Raw genomic sequence first — 14,446 nt, forward strand, 5'->3', positions numbered from 1 at the left:
TTTCTGTCCTCTTACCAGATAGTGAACTCATTGAGGGCAAGGGCAGATCATCTGTGCATCATTCCAGCATCCCTGGCACAGTGCTTTCTAAATAGCAGGTGCTCAATATGTGCTGGTTAGCAGAAGGCAAGACCTTTAACTGGTCTTGAGTGCTTCCTTTAAACCTGAATCTCCTTTCCCCAGGCTGGAAGCTCACTGACTAGACTATCTCTAAGGTCTCCTTCCTCCTCCCCTACTCAATCACTGCCAACTTTGCCTCTTACCCCAGTGCCATTTCAGACATTTGCATGGCCTAACCACAGCCGGGTAAATGCGGGGAGGTTGAACTACAGGAACTTTCTGATCTCACAGGGCTCCTTGGCTAGAGCTCAGAGTTGAGATTGCCTGGACTTCAGGGGAATGTCCAGGGCCTCCTGTGGCACCTGCAGACCCTGAGGAGCAAAACAGCAAGGGGAAATCCCAGGTCTGCAGGTGTGTGGCCACCATGTACGATGATGGAGCAGATAGCAGAATGTGTGTGTGAGTCATCAGGGAGGGGCTCTTCCCCAAGCCCTTCCTGTTGGGGCCTCCAAATGCTGAGTGGCAAGTTTTTCAGTAACTTAACCCTGATATTTCAGGGGGTTTTGTTCCTGAGCAGGACTCCACACCCATGCTTACCTCAGAGGCGCTTAAACTTTGGAGCTTACCAGCTATACAGATGACTAGAAAAAGCAGTCATGTCATCTTTGGTTCATAGCAAGCTCGTATGTGGCTGAGTAGAACTGTGTTCCACAGGGTTTTAATGGTTGTGACCTTTCAGAAGCAAATTGACAGGTCTTCCTTCTGAGGCGCCTCTGAACTACCCACCTTTCAGTTGGCCTAGCACTGTTTGTGCTACCCAGGGCTTCATACAGACTGCATACCTAGGGAAATTCTCACCTGGGTGCCAGCTTCTTGCCAAGAGCAGTGGGTAGATTCCCTTGAGGCAGCCTGTGGCAGCAGAGATTGCTAGATCCTGCTGGAGAGGTAGTCCCTTAGGAAAGGATCCTGCAGAGTATAGCGAACAGGCTGTAGGTGGTGGGGATGGTGATGGGGGGGCCACCGGTCAGAATTTGTTGGCAGGAGGCCAGACCATGTGAGCCAAGAAAGGTGCCTGGTCTTGAAGGAGACTGGACTAGGCAGGGCCACTCAACCTTGGTTGGGTCGAAACAGAATTGGCAGAACTTGGGAATGTGGGAGATGAGAGGGTTAGCCCCTTGGCATTCAAAACCAGGAAAATTCCATCAGTAGAAAAATATGAAAGTATTCGCCTGCAGTAGCCAGCAAGAGGCACTAACTAGTACTTTCCCGAGGAACTCAACAAGCAGAATTTTCTAGAACCTTGATGGAAGCTGTGGGAAACCTAATCAGAGTACTGAAGGAAAGGCCACAAAATGATCCAGAGAGCAGATTCATTTAGTAGCTCAGAGTAGTCTCTGGCTTGGCAACTCAACCTCTGTGTGTCTCAGTTTTTTTTTCTAAAAATGGGGCTAATCAAACCTACTTCATGACAATGGAGGTTAAATGAGTCCGTATATGCAAAGAAGTTAGAGCAATGCCTGACACGTTGTTGTTGTTGTTAAGTGCCCTCAAGTCAGTACTGACTCATAGCGATCCTGTATAGGATTTCCGAGGAGCGGCTTCAAATCGACCTTGCAGTCCAACACATTAACCCACAGAAGCACACACCATACAAACATCTGTTTATTATTATTTATTAAAATTCAGACATTTAGGATCCAGAAAAAAAGAATCAAGCCGATTTTGACTCATAGCAAACATCTGTTTAGTATTATTAATAATAGATCTACTTAGACTCTTGCTCTGCGAAGTGTGAGCCACTAGCAGAAACATGAGCAACACCTGGGAGCATGTTAGAGGTGCAGCTCAGAGCCGGATCTGGATGCACTGGATCGGAGCTTACACACGCCAAGGGCCCCAGGTTAATGGTGAGCACATTAACGTTTGTGAGCGCTGCTGTTGAGCACACAGGAGGCCACATCCCAAACCGAGGAGGGATGGGACAATTTTGGAATGGAGCAGAGGCTAACAAGGGTGAGGTCTCCTGTGTTGGGATTCCCATAACCAGAAAAGCCTCACACTCCAGTCCCCGCCTGCCACCTGGAGCATTATCACTGTTCAGGCCTGGGAAGATCCCTTATACGTCAGTGTGCTGGGACAACCTGGTGCCCAGGGCCACCGTGGGGGAGCGGTGGCTGAGGCCACCCTGCCAGAGCCCTGAGGATGGCGGGAGGTTGAGTGGGGGTCTGCTGGAGTACCAAGTGCTCAGGAGGCGGTCCACCTGCTCCCGGCTGGAGATGACGCGAAGGTGGGCCTTCCCGCTACAGCCATCCAGGCTCTCTGGAGACTCTAGGGACACAGAATCCCTGCCCGAAGTGTCCTGGCGCAGCCCCAGCGCCCGAATCTCGCTCTGCATGCTGGCGAAGAAGTGCAGCACACACCTGTGCGCGAAGTCCCGCGCATGCTCACAGCAGGTCTCGTCAAAGAGCTGTTGCTCCAGGTCCACGTAATTGCTCCAGTACCTGCGCTGCAGGAGGACGGTCTGGTCGAAGCAGGGCCTCAGGCATCGGGCCAAGAAGGCTGCAATGATGAGCAGCAGGGTGACACTCCAGCCAATGGCCTGGGGTGCATAGAAAGCACAAGGTTTAGTGCTGGTACACGTTTGACAAAGTCCCTCCCAGCCTTTCCTAGACCAATTCATCCATCCATTCAGTCATCCATTGCCCACCTGTTCCTCCATCCATCAACCTACCTTCTCATCTGTTCTTCCTTCCATTCATCCTCCATTCTCCTGGACCATATATCTATCCACCCATCCATCCATTCTCCCAACCATCCTTCCGTCTGTCCATCATTCATCCTCCTATCGATCCATCTTCCCAAACTTTCTCCTATTTGCCCATAATTCCATCCATCCATCCACTATTCTCTCGTCTTGTCATGAATTGAATGGTTTCCTCCCAAAATATGTGTCAACTTGCCTGGTTCATAATTCTCAGTGGTTTGGCAGCTATGTATGATGCCTCATGACGCAATCTGATGTGCTAAACCAATAAAAGGATTAAGTATGGGATGCAGCACACGTATTCCCAACACAGCTCTGATCCAATGTAAGAGGATTTCCCCTGGGGTATGGACTGAATCATCTTTTATTTTACAAGAGATAAAAGGAGTGAGACGGGAGCAGAGACAAAGGGACCTCATACCACCAAGAAAGAGCAAGGAGCTGAGTATGTTCTTTGGTTACAGGGTCCCTGTGCTGTGAACCTCCTAGGACCAGGGAAATATTGACTCCAAGACACATGGAGGTCTTTAAGGGACACCAAGCCCACAGATGCTGAAGAACCTATCTCTGGAGTCAGCAAAGAGGAAAAGCCTTCTCCTAGAGCCAGCGCTCTGAATTTGGATTTCTAGTCTCCTAAACTGTGGAGTCCTGGCATGGCACTGTGGGTTAATGTGCCAGATTGCAAAGCCATTTGAATTGCAAGGTTGGTGGTTCAAGCTTACCAGCAGCTTCTTGGAAACCCTATACAGGGTTGCTATGGGTCAGAACTGACTCGATGGCACTGAACAACAACAACAAACTGTGAGAGAATAAATGTGCTTGTTAAAATTTTCTGGGTCGGCAATTGAGGATGCTTCCATTCCATACTCTGTTGTTTACTCTCAGGAAACAGACCAAGACAAAGTTCAATAGTCAACCATCAGCTGGAAAATTGATACTTACAGTTTTCTTGGATTCTCAAGGACCAGTTTTGGAACATAACCAGAAAAAACGTTCAACAACCAACAGTGCTCATTACAGTGAGACGCTCACTAAAGAGCTGAAGGCTAAACTTCAGATTAAACTCAGAGGACTGCTAGCCAAGGGTATAGTGATCTTGCCTGACAATGTACATTCACACATTTCTGCTCACACTGCAAAAAAGCCAGCACTGATGCCAAAGCCAATGTAGGACCAGAGAGGTGCCCACCACCCCCAATTACCTGTGACAGGCACCGCAGGTAGCGAGACACTGCCTTTCGAGCAGGGCTGTCCCTGACCAGCTCATCTTCCTTGCAGGGCACCTTTGCCAGGAAGACCTGCACCTGGCTGTGGGTCATGTTGGCAAAGTCCAGAAACTTCTCAGGGTCCACGGAGCTGCTGAAAGCACACACAAAGCACTTCCCGTCAAGGAGGGCCAGCAGGATCCAGACAAGAGGAGCAGCCAGTGCTCTCTGCAGCACGGAGGAGCACATGTACCTGGGGGCAGCAGAAGAGGAGGTCACAAAGGACAGCCAGGATCCAGCTACAGCAGGAAGGCTATGGGGAGATGTAAGGATGGACTGCCCCTGGAGTGCTGCAAAATAACCAGACCGTGTGATCTCAAAGGAATGGTTGCAACCGGAGGCAGTGGTCCTAGTAGCAGAGGGTAGAGAGGAAACAAGGCTGGGGCCCTGGGAATTTCGGGACTGGAATACTGGGGACTTTGTATTCTTATTAGGTGCTATAGGTGCCATTCCCCTGCTAGAGGCATCTACAGTTTTGATAAGAGTTCTCATTCATGTGGAGACAGTCATTAGTTAAATCATTGCCTCTCACTACATGCAAAAAACATGTCAGGGCATGGTGCTTCATGTGTGTGTCAAGTAATTCTCAGAAATCCTGTATCTTTTCTGTGTCATCAGAGACCATCCACTCACTGGACACAGAAATGTCAGGAACAGAAATATGTTTCCAGAGTGGAAGCTGGCAGATGGGTCAGCCATGAGCTGAGGGACTGAGGAGGGCACACCTGGCAGTGCCCGGGAAAGTGGATGGTTAGAGAAGCCCCTACCAATGCCCATGGGAGTGGTTGGACCTTGGGGCATACAGTTGGCTCTGCCTGTGGGGTGGGTGGCTACAGGAATCCCTGACAATGTCCATGGTGGGGGCTGGGTTTTGCTGATTACTTTTGTTGTGTTGATGTGTAACTTTGGAGACTCCCCATCTGTTAGTAGAATTGCGCCATAGGGTCATCTTGGCTGTGATCACTACAGAAGCAAACCAGGCCTATTCCAAGGTGCAGAAGAGGGGTTTGAACCTACAACTTTTGAGTTACTAGTCAAGTGCAAACTGGTGTGCTATCTACCAAGTGATCTTTGGTTATGTTTTTGTTGTTCAGCTAAAAGTGTCTGTGAAGATGAGTAGTTGGAGAGTGGGGAAGACCCTGGCAATGCCTTTGGGCAGTTGAGGTTTGGAGGTGCACATAGCAGTGCCTATGCAGCTAGGGATTTAGGAGAGCCCCTGGCAGTGTCCCTGGGCAGCTGGGTGACATGGGATCCCACCTGATGATGCCTGGGTCCTTCCTCCGGTGCCCCACAGGCCGGCGCCATTCTTCCACCATCACCACGGACTGCCTGTTGGCAAGAAGGCCGCAGAGGAATAGGGCCAGTGGCGGCGCAAGTAGCAGGCCCAGGCCGTAAAGGGTGTTGTAGCGTGCCAGGCAGGGGCAGTTGAAGTCGAATGAGGAGTACAGTTTGACTGTGACCACAGCCAGCAGCAGGCAAATGCCGTTCATGACCGACTCTGAGCTGGACTGGAAATGCTGGAAAAGCATGCGGAATTTATCCATGGCTCTGGCGGCGTGTGGGGCAATCAGCTGGGCAGTGAGGCTTTCTTCTGGCTAATGCCAAGCCACACTCTGGGCAAGTCTGGGGGCCACAGGAGGGTCTAGCTTCTCTTCCAAAGACCTGAGAGGATAAGGAAAAAGTTGTGTCCAGACCCCAGCACAACCTCTCAGGTCCAGTGGAGAACTTAAGGCAAAAGCCGACTCTCTCCATAAAGGCCCCTAATGCCACTCCCCTCCTCTCTGGGGAATGAGCCATTGCTGGGTGACCAGCCAGTCCAAAGCACTTCTAGGCAAATGGGCTCCACCCTGTCCACCCTAGCCCACTTCCTCCTGTCTCCAGGGTTTATATCCTCAGACCAGACAGCTGGTGGGGTGTTCTGTGGGGAACAAATTCTGGGTGCAGTAAGGCAAAGATAGAGCTGACGGAGGTCCAATTATATTTTCTGGTCTTGGTCAAAAACAGAATTTGATTCAGTCCAGTTCGGGGAGATTTCATGTTTTTTTGTACTGAGAAGAATCAGAATTTTGTTGTTATAGTTTCTTCACGTCAGTGGACTACTTACTATAGCCTCTTCTAGCTACAGTCTTCAGGAGCTCTGGTAGCGTAGTGGTTACGAGTTCGGCTGCTAACCTCAAGGTCAGCTAGTTCGAAACTACCAGCAGTTCTGCAGGAGAATTCCTGTAAAGATTTACAGTCTCAGAAACCCTGTACAGGGTTGCTATAAGTAGGAACCGACTCCACGGCACATCACCACTACCAACAACAACTATAGTGACTGATGCTGTTGAGTCTATTCTGACTCATAGCAACCCTGTATAGGGTTTCCAAACAGTGACTGGTGGGTCTGAACCACTGACCTTACTTACAGTTAGCAGTCCAGTGTTTATCCGACAGCTCCACTCCAGGGCTCCATTGTGACTGGTTGTTGTTATGTGCCGTGGAGTCGGTTCCGACTCATAGTGACCCTGCACAGGGTTTCTGAGGCTGTAAATCTTTACAGGCACAGAAAGCCTCATCTTTCTCCCGCTGGTACTTTCAAACTGCTTATGGTCCTGATGTGGCACTGAAGGATACACTGGACTGCTAACTTCAAGGTTGACAGTTCATACCTACCAGGCACTCCTCAGAACCCCTATACAGATTCCATATGATTTGGAACCAGCTCAAAGGCACTTAACAACAAAGGTGTTGGATTTGGCTGTTAAGAATGTAAATGAAGCTAACGGCGTCCTAGTGTGAGTGAAATTATGCAAATAAAGTGTGTGAACTTAACAAAGGGATTGGTCAGGTGTGCCATCCATTAGGCTTAAAATGAGTCATTCCAGAGGCAGAGGGGACCACCAAGAAGAGACAACAGAGCCTTTGGATGTGGGATCCCTGTACTGAGAACCTCCTCGGCCCAAGAGACACAGATGTAACACTAAATACGGCAAGAGATGACTAGAATCTCAGGGCCTATTTGAACCGCATGGTCGGTGGCTCAAGCTCACCAGCCGTTCCTCGGAAACCCTATTCGCTGTGAATTGGAACCGTCTCTTAACAACAACAATCAACACTGGGCAGGGACTGTGCTACTGCGCAGGCGCACTAGAGGTGCCTTAGCGTGGCCGCGCCTCTTCCTCTCTTGTGGCCTGGGCCCTAGTTCTCAAAGTACCGTTGGGCAAGGCGGTCGTTGAGAAGGCGGGGGTCGTGGACTCCGGCCAAGGCTCAGAAGCACGGAGGTGCAGGGTATCGCCGAGGAGCCGGGGCTGGGTGCCGCCAGCAGCGCTCGCTCTGGGGCCCCCGGCCCTGTTCCGGACTACGCCCCGTTGCCAGCCCCGGCCCAGCAGCTGACCCTGCTGGTGATGCGCCCCTGTGGAGTGCTGGACGAGACTGCGACCGGGGGCGCCCTTCAGCAGGCGGTGCACAAGCCCGGCAAGTACCTGTGTGACGTGGCGGGTGATGGCGAGGAGGAGGCTGGGAACGACGACGCAGACCTGCTGGACAATTCAGATCCCACGGGAGGAGGCGAGAACGCAGCTAGTTTGGAGGATCTGGAGGACGAGACCACCCAGTCAGGGGGAGAAGGCGGCAGCAGCGAAGCCCGGCGACTGGGCAGCGGCGGGGGCAGCACGAGAAAGGCCTGCACCTACAAGGGCTGCAACGAGACCACGAGCCAGGTGGCCAAGCAGCGAAAGCCGTGGATGTGCAAGAAGCACCGCAACAAGATGTATAAGGACAAATACAAGAAGAAGAAAAGCCACCAGGCCTGGAACTGTGGTGGGGCAGCTTCCGCAGCCAGCGCGGGAAATGTCAAGTTGGAGGAAAGTGCAGATAGTATACTCTCCATCGTTAAGCAAAGAACTGGATCTTTTGGGGACCGTCCTGCAAGACCTACTCTTTTAGAACAAGTGTTAAATCAAAAACGACTGTCATTACTAAGAAGTCCAGAAGTAGTACAATTTTTACAGAAACAACAACAACTGTTAAGTCAGCAAGTTTTGGAGCAAAGACAGCAGCATTTTCCAGGAGCACCGGTGTGAGGGAACTTGCTGAAAGCATCTACGGATATTTATCATTGTGTAGTAGATGAACATATTTTTATACTAAAGTTAAATGGGTAAGATATGCCAGTTAAATGTAAACAATCCTTTTCCTGTAACTTTGTGTGCATTTGGGGGTAAATAAGTTTCACACTTTGTGCAACTAAGCCTTTCCATTTACCATGAGTTTAAAGAAATCAGCTTATCTTTCTAAGATAATATTTAATAAACAAAATGTTCCTCTTTAGTAATTGTTACTGTAGGTATGAAGCAGTTACCTTCCATTGAAATCGTGAAGTTAATATTTATCTTAAATCATCTAGTTCAGTGGTTCTTATCAAAGGCACTTGGAAGTGTTTTTGATTGTCACAGGTACCTTGAGGACTTATGATTTTCAGTGAGTAAACTTGTTGTTATGTGCCATGGAGTCGGTTCGGACTCATAGTGACCCTGTACAGGGTTTCCGAGGTTGTAAATCTTTACGGGAGCAGAAAGCCTCGTCTTTCTCCTGCAGAACAGCTGGTAGTTTCGAACTGCTGACCCTGAGGTTCGCAGCCCGATTTGTAACCACTACGCTACCAGAACGCCTTACTAAAATGTTCTGCAGTGTCTGGACTAGTCCCATACAACCAAAAATTATGCCACCCATAATGCCATTAATACCCTCCTTGAGAAGCATAAAGAATTCCTTGCAGTAACAAGTAACTGGGACACCTAGAGTTGGGTTCTGGTTAATAACCTCTTCTTTGCGGTTAAAACAAAGAGGTAAACGTATTTTATATGTCTAAGGAATGTGGTCATTGTTGGAATATCTGTGAAATTAGGATGTACATGTCTTCTCAGAGATACATAGGTAAAACCTCCGGAGGATTAACTAAGTACACTGGAATGAGTGCATCATCGAAAACTAACTTCCCTACTTCATGTTACCTTTTAGTTTTGATCTCCTTGAAAGCAGACACTTGGATGTTGAATTTGTGCACAGTATATAGATGTATGTCAGCCCACCAATATCAGGACAGAATTGTTTTTCTCAATATCCTTTTGAAAAATTAGATCCTGAAAATATGAGTAATACTTCAGTATTTTATCAATGTTTTTCAAAATAGAGCAATTTAAGATTGTGTTATTCCTCAGTATATATTCAAAGACTAATGGGCAATCTGGACAGATTTTTTTTTTTTTAATGTTTTCTAATAGGAAAACTTTTAAAAAAGCAAACCTACCAGTACGTGTAACAAATATTTAGAAGATATTTCCCAATATTATGATAATAAATGTATGTGTCTTGAGTATAATTGCAGAGATAGGTTAATTTCTTACCATTTTTAAACTCTGAAATATACATCGATTTAAACATAGACATGGCTGTTCTAAGAAGCAGTTATGGAAAGAAAACATGATTTTTCTCACTTTGTATGTGTTTCACACTTTCATATCTGTGCAAAAACACTTTTACCAAAAGTCATTAAAGTCTAGTTGTTGATAAAAAAAAACAGAAAAAGAGATTACTAGATGTCTAACCGGAAGAAAAGATTTAGATCAAGGCACATGCTTGTTTGTTCAGGATACTGGTTTGATAGGGATTTGAAACATTGACTGTTTAAAACAGGGGGAGATAAAGACATGAAGTGGCTGGCTTACACACTTTTGTGGGGATGCTTGGTCTCAAAATTAGGAGAACATGGGAGATTCCTTACTGAATACTCTAGTTTCTTCTTTTTCTGATGGGTCTGGGGAAGAGACCTTGGGGGAAGATTCTGAAACATTATATGATTTAGCTGTTAGTAATGGTTGTTAACAGGATTAATTGTGATTATAAAAATTGTAATTGTAGAATCTGTAACTATGAAAGTGGACTAGGGGGAGATACTGCTGGACTAGAGTACAGTGGCTGAACCTAAAGTCCCTTGAAGGTTTAGCTCTACTGATACCCCCATAAGACTGAGAGCAAAGGAATAATTTTCTCTCAATTATATTTGACCAGAGGACAGAAAAGATAAAGATGAGACAAACTTTTGCAGAACCTGACCCTATCAGATGGACACCTACAGCAGACATAAAAGGCTGGCATCTGTGTAACTCACTCCAAGGACTGTCTACTGAAGGAACAACTGCTAATGACTGGTTTGGACTGGTAAAATGACAGGGAGGGGGAGTTAGTCCTTCAAGTATGAAAGGACCAATGACTAGAAGAACCAGGCCACGGCCTGTGGTGCAGTGAATTACTTAATATGGCTCTTCTAGCCATAGTCTTTGCCACTTCTACCAGATGACTGGATGGGAATATGTAAATGAGTGCTTGTGACCCACTGAGGGGATTGGATAGCTTGTCAATAATGTAAATAAAATGCATGGTGCCTTTGTTGAGGTGGACCATGCAATAAGGTATAGATTAGTCAATTTTGTCATCCCACCAGGCTTAAAATAAGTCATTCCACTGGTAAAGGGTTACACTTGGAGCTAGGTTTGCTGACCCACGGATCTAGAGTGGAGCACCTTCAGGCAGAGGCTCACTGGTGGAGTGGGATGCCTCTGGGCAATTATCAGTAGAGTTAAAAGAGCATTGTAACACTTGCTGAGCAGGGCAGATGCTGGCTGATGGGCTGAGGGCCAGAGAGCCTGTGAGCATAGCTAAGAAGAGCCTGTCCTGATCAAAGAGTTGTATTCTAAGTGTTCTTGAAACTGAATTGTAACCTGTTGCTTTCCTAATAAACCCCATAATCGTGAGTCTGTGAGTTCTGTGTGGCCATTGCAATGGCCTAGCAGAGAAGTAGAGTGGGAGGGATGGTTGATGTTAGAATTGGTCTTCCCTGACCTCAGGCCAACCTTGGGCTGTTGATGTAAATAATGATTCTCTCTCCCTTTGGTGAAGTTAGATAAGGCGGTCAGATACCTCCACCATGCCATTTTACTGACTCATGGTGATCCCATTTATGCAGGCTAAAACTGCTCCCATGGGATTTTTGAATGGAGATCACCAAGCCTGTCTTCTGAGGTCTCATTCGGGTGGCTTTCAACTACTAACCTTTTGGCTAGTAGTCAAGTACTTATTAGCCTTTTGTACCGCTGAATGCTCCAAAGGAGCCAGGAAGAGAATTTGTTACTATGTCTGAAGGCTTCCTGGAAGAGGAGGACCTTGAGAGGAACCTTAAACTATGTGCCTGCATTCACCAGTAATATGGATACTATTGTGTCTTCAAAGTGCATGTAGAAATCCTAACCCCATACATGTCAGTATGACCCTGCTTGGAAATCAGTGAGCCTCTGCAATCCCCACATGTTTTTTGTTCTGCTGTTTTCCAGATCAGGCCAACAACCAGCTCAGATCTTCTAAAGCATAGCTTCCACTACGTCACCCCACTGTTCAAGTAGGACCAGGGCTCCCACAGACTCCTTCACTTGTCATTCAAGGCCCTCCACAGTACAATCATCACCAAACTTCCCATACCCCCTCAAAACCCCATTGCTATCAAGTGAATTCCAACTCATATCAACCTTACAGAAAAGAGCAGAACAGCTCCATAGAGTTTCCCAGGTTGAATCTTTATGGCTGTAGACTGTCAGATCTTTCTTCCTTGGAACAACTGGTGACTTCAAACTGCTGACTTTTCAGTTAGCAGCTGAATACTTAACAATCCTGCGGCTCCTTACAATGACCAGAATCAGGAAATTTACATTGATACAACACATTATCAAATATATTGTTGTTGTTAGGTGCCATCGAGTCGGTAAAGACCCATAGCAACCTTATGCACAGCAGAATGAAACACTGCCCGATCCTGGGCCAACCTCACTATTGTTGCCACGCTTGAGTCCATCAATGCTGCCACTTGGCCAATCCATCTCGCTAGGGGTCTTCCTCTTGTTCTCTGACCCTCTACCTTAACCAAACATGATATCCTTCTCCAGTGACTGGTCCCTTCTGACTATATGTCTCCAGGGCATTTAAGTGCTCTTCCTTAACAAATATCAAATATATAGTTCATATTCAAATGTCCTCAGTTGTCCCAATAATATTGAATATAGTTGTTTGTAAACTTCCAAACTAGAATCCAATGAAAGGTTAAACATTGCATTTGGGTGTTATGGCTCTGTAGTGTCCTTTATTCTAGAATAATCTCCCAACTTTTCTGTTTTTCATGATATTGACAGATTTGAAGACCCCAGTCCAATTATGTTGCAGATCAATCTTTCCACTTTGAAAGAAAGAAATATAATTATGATTAAAAACCAGAAGCACCTACCCTTAATAAAAGATACCCAAACAGAAAACACCAGAGTTAACTAAGTTTGTCCTGGATACTGTTAAATGTTGATGGCTTGTTTTCCCTTTGTTAAAAAGGAAGATTAGCAGTATCTGTAAAAAGGTGTTAAGGAAGAGCACTTAAATGCCCTGGAGACAGCTGTGTGAGGGGTAACTCTCCCTCTGTGGCTTGGCATGATGTAATACCAAGTGTGTATGTCACCTCATGTCAACATGAATGCATGTACAATATAGCATCAACTGCTCTGGGAAAACATCACCAGTGTCTGCAAAGGCACTGATGCCTAGGATGGAGTGAGTTGGGGTTTAGTGACTACTAAGATTACATAATGAGAAACAGCAGTAAGCTAGAGCTCAGATTCTGGTATACCACTCTGCATCCTTGGGGATTCAGGATGTGGGGTTGGTGTCAGATGGGTTTCTAGCCTGATCCTTGGGAACCACAAACCTCTCTATGTCTTAGGCTAGTAATTATCCTGACAGCATGACTTAATGTAAGGATGACATGAGTTGATGCCAGCAAGTACTTAGTGGCTTGCATCTTGCTGTGATGCTGGAAGCTATGCCTCTGATATTTTAAACACCAGCAAGGTATGCCCATGGTGGACAGGTTTCAGCTGAGCTTCCAGAACAAGACAGAGTAGAAAGAAGGAGAGGTGGACTACTTCTGAATGTTGAGCCACTGAAAACCTTATGACTAGCAGGGGAACACTTTCAGCATCTGAATATTGCAACATAATAAATAGCACCGAGATCTCGTCAGATAGAGTGCTGGAAGAAGATCCCCTCAGGTTGGAAGACACTCAAAATACAACTGGGGAAGAGCTTCCTTCTCAAAGTAGAGTTATGATGACGCAAATGGAGTAAAGCTCACTGGACCTTCAATCACTGACGGGGAATAACTCCAAATGAGGAGAAACAGCTGTAAAGCTCCATTAATAATTGAAACATGGAATGTACGAAGTAAGAATCTAGGAAAATTGGAAGCTGTCAAAAAAGAAATGGAATGCGGCTCTCTGCTCCTCCCCGTTCGACAGGCAGCCACAGCTTCTCTTGCAGTACCAGCCGCATCCCTAAGACAAGATGGTGAAGGTCGGAGTCAACGGATTTGGCCGTATTGGGCGCCTGGTCACCAGGGCTGCTGTTAACTCTGGCAAAGTAGAGGTTGTTGCCATCAATGACCCCTTCATTGACCTCAACTACATGGTATATATGTTCCAGTATGATTCCACCCATGGCAAGTTCAATGGAAAGTTCAATGGACTGAGAACGGGAAACTTATCATCAATGGGAAGCCCATCTCTATCTTCCAGGAGTGAGATCCCGCCAACATCAAGTGGGGTGATGCTGGTGCTGAATATGTTGTAGAGTCCACCGGTGTCTTCACAACCTTGGAAAAGGCTGGGGCTCACTTGAAGGGTGGTGCCAATCTTGAAGGGTAATCATCTCTGCCCCTTCTGCTGATGCTCTCATGTTTGTGATGGGCGTGAACCATGAGAAGTATGACAACTCAAGATTATCAGCAATGCCTCCTGCACCACCAACTGTTTGGCCCCCCTGGCCAAAGTCATCCATGACAATTTTGGCATCATGGAGGGACTCATGACCACAGTCCATGCCATCATGGCCCCTCTAGGAAACTGTGGTGTGATGGCCGTGGGGCTGCCCAGAACCTTATCCCTGCATCTACTGGTGCTGCCAAGGCTGTGGGCAAGGTCATCCCTGAACTGAATGGGAAACTCACTGGCATGGCCTTCCGTGTCCCCACTCCTAATGTGTCTGTTGTGGACCTGACCTGCCGCCTGGAGAAAGCTGCCAAATATGACATCAAGAAGGTAGTGAAGCAGGCATCAGATGGACCCCTAAAAGGCATCCTGGGTTACACTGAAGACCAGGTTGTCTCCTGTGACTTTAACAGTGACACCCACTCTTCCACCTTTGATGCTGGGGCTGGCATTGCCCTCAACGACCACTTTGTCAAACTTATTTCCTGGTATGACAATGAATTCGGCTATAGCAACAGGGT

At 47.1% G+C, this 14,446-nt stretch overlaps 2 protein-coding genes across 2 annotated transcripts; one reads left to right on the forward strand and one right to left on the reverse strand.

The window, feature by feature from the left end:
* Positions 1-2,176: 2,176 nt before the first annotated feature.
* Positions 2,177-5,633, reverse strand: CALHM3 (calcium homeostasis modulator 3). Its single transcript, XM_006831313.1, has 3 exons — positions 5,347-5,633; positions 4,027-4,282; positions 2,177-2,659 (listed from the first exon to the last, which is right to left on the reverse strand). Exons 1-3 carry the CDS (start codon positions 5,631-5,633, stop codon positions 2,177-2,179), a joined length of 1,026 nt encoding a protein of 341 aa, XP_006831376.1.
* Positions 5,634-5,924: 291 nt separating this feature from the next.
* Positions 5,925-8,153, forward strand: LOC102834477 (regulatory factor X-associated protein-like). The gene is made up of 2 exons (XM_006831477.1): positions 5,925-5,997; positions 7,312-8,153. The coding sequence occupies exons 1-2, from the start codon at positions 5,925-5,927 to the stop codon at positions 8,151-8,153; spliced, it is 915 nt and encodes a 304-aa protein (XP_006831540.1).
* Positions 8,154-14,446: the final 6,293 nt, after the last annotated feature.

This window comes from Chrysochloris asiatica, unplaced genomic scaffold (genome assembly GCF_000296735.1).
Source record: "Chrysochloris asiatica unplaced genomic scaffold, ChrAsi1.0 scaffold00003, whole genome shotgun sequence".
Classification (NCBI taxonomy): domain Eukaryota; kingdom Metazoa; phylum Chordata; class Mammalia; order Afrosoricida; family Chrysochloridae; genus Chrysochloris; species Chrysochloris asiatica.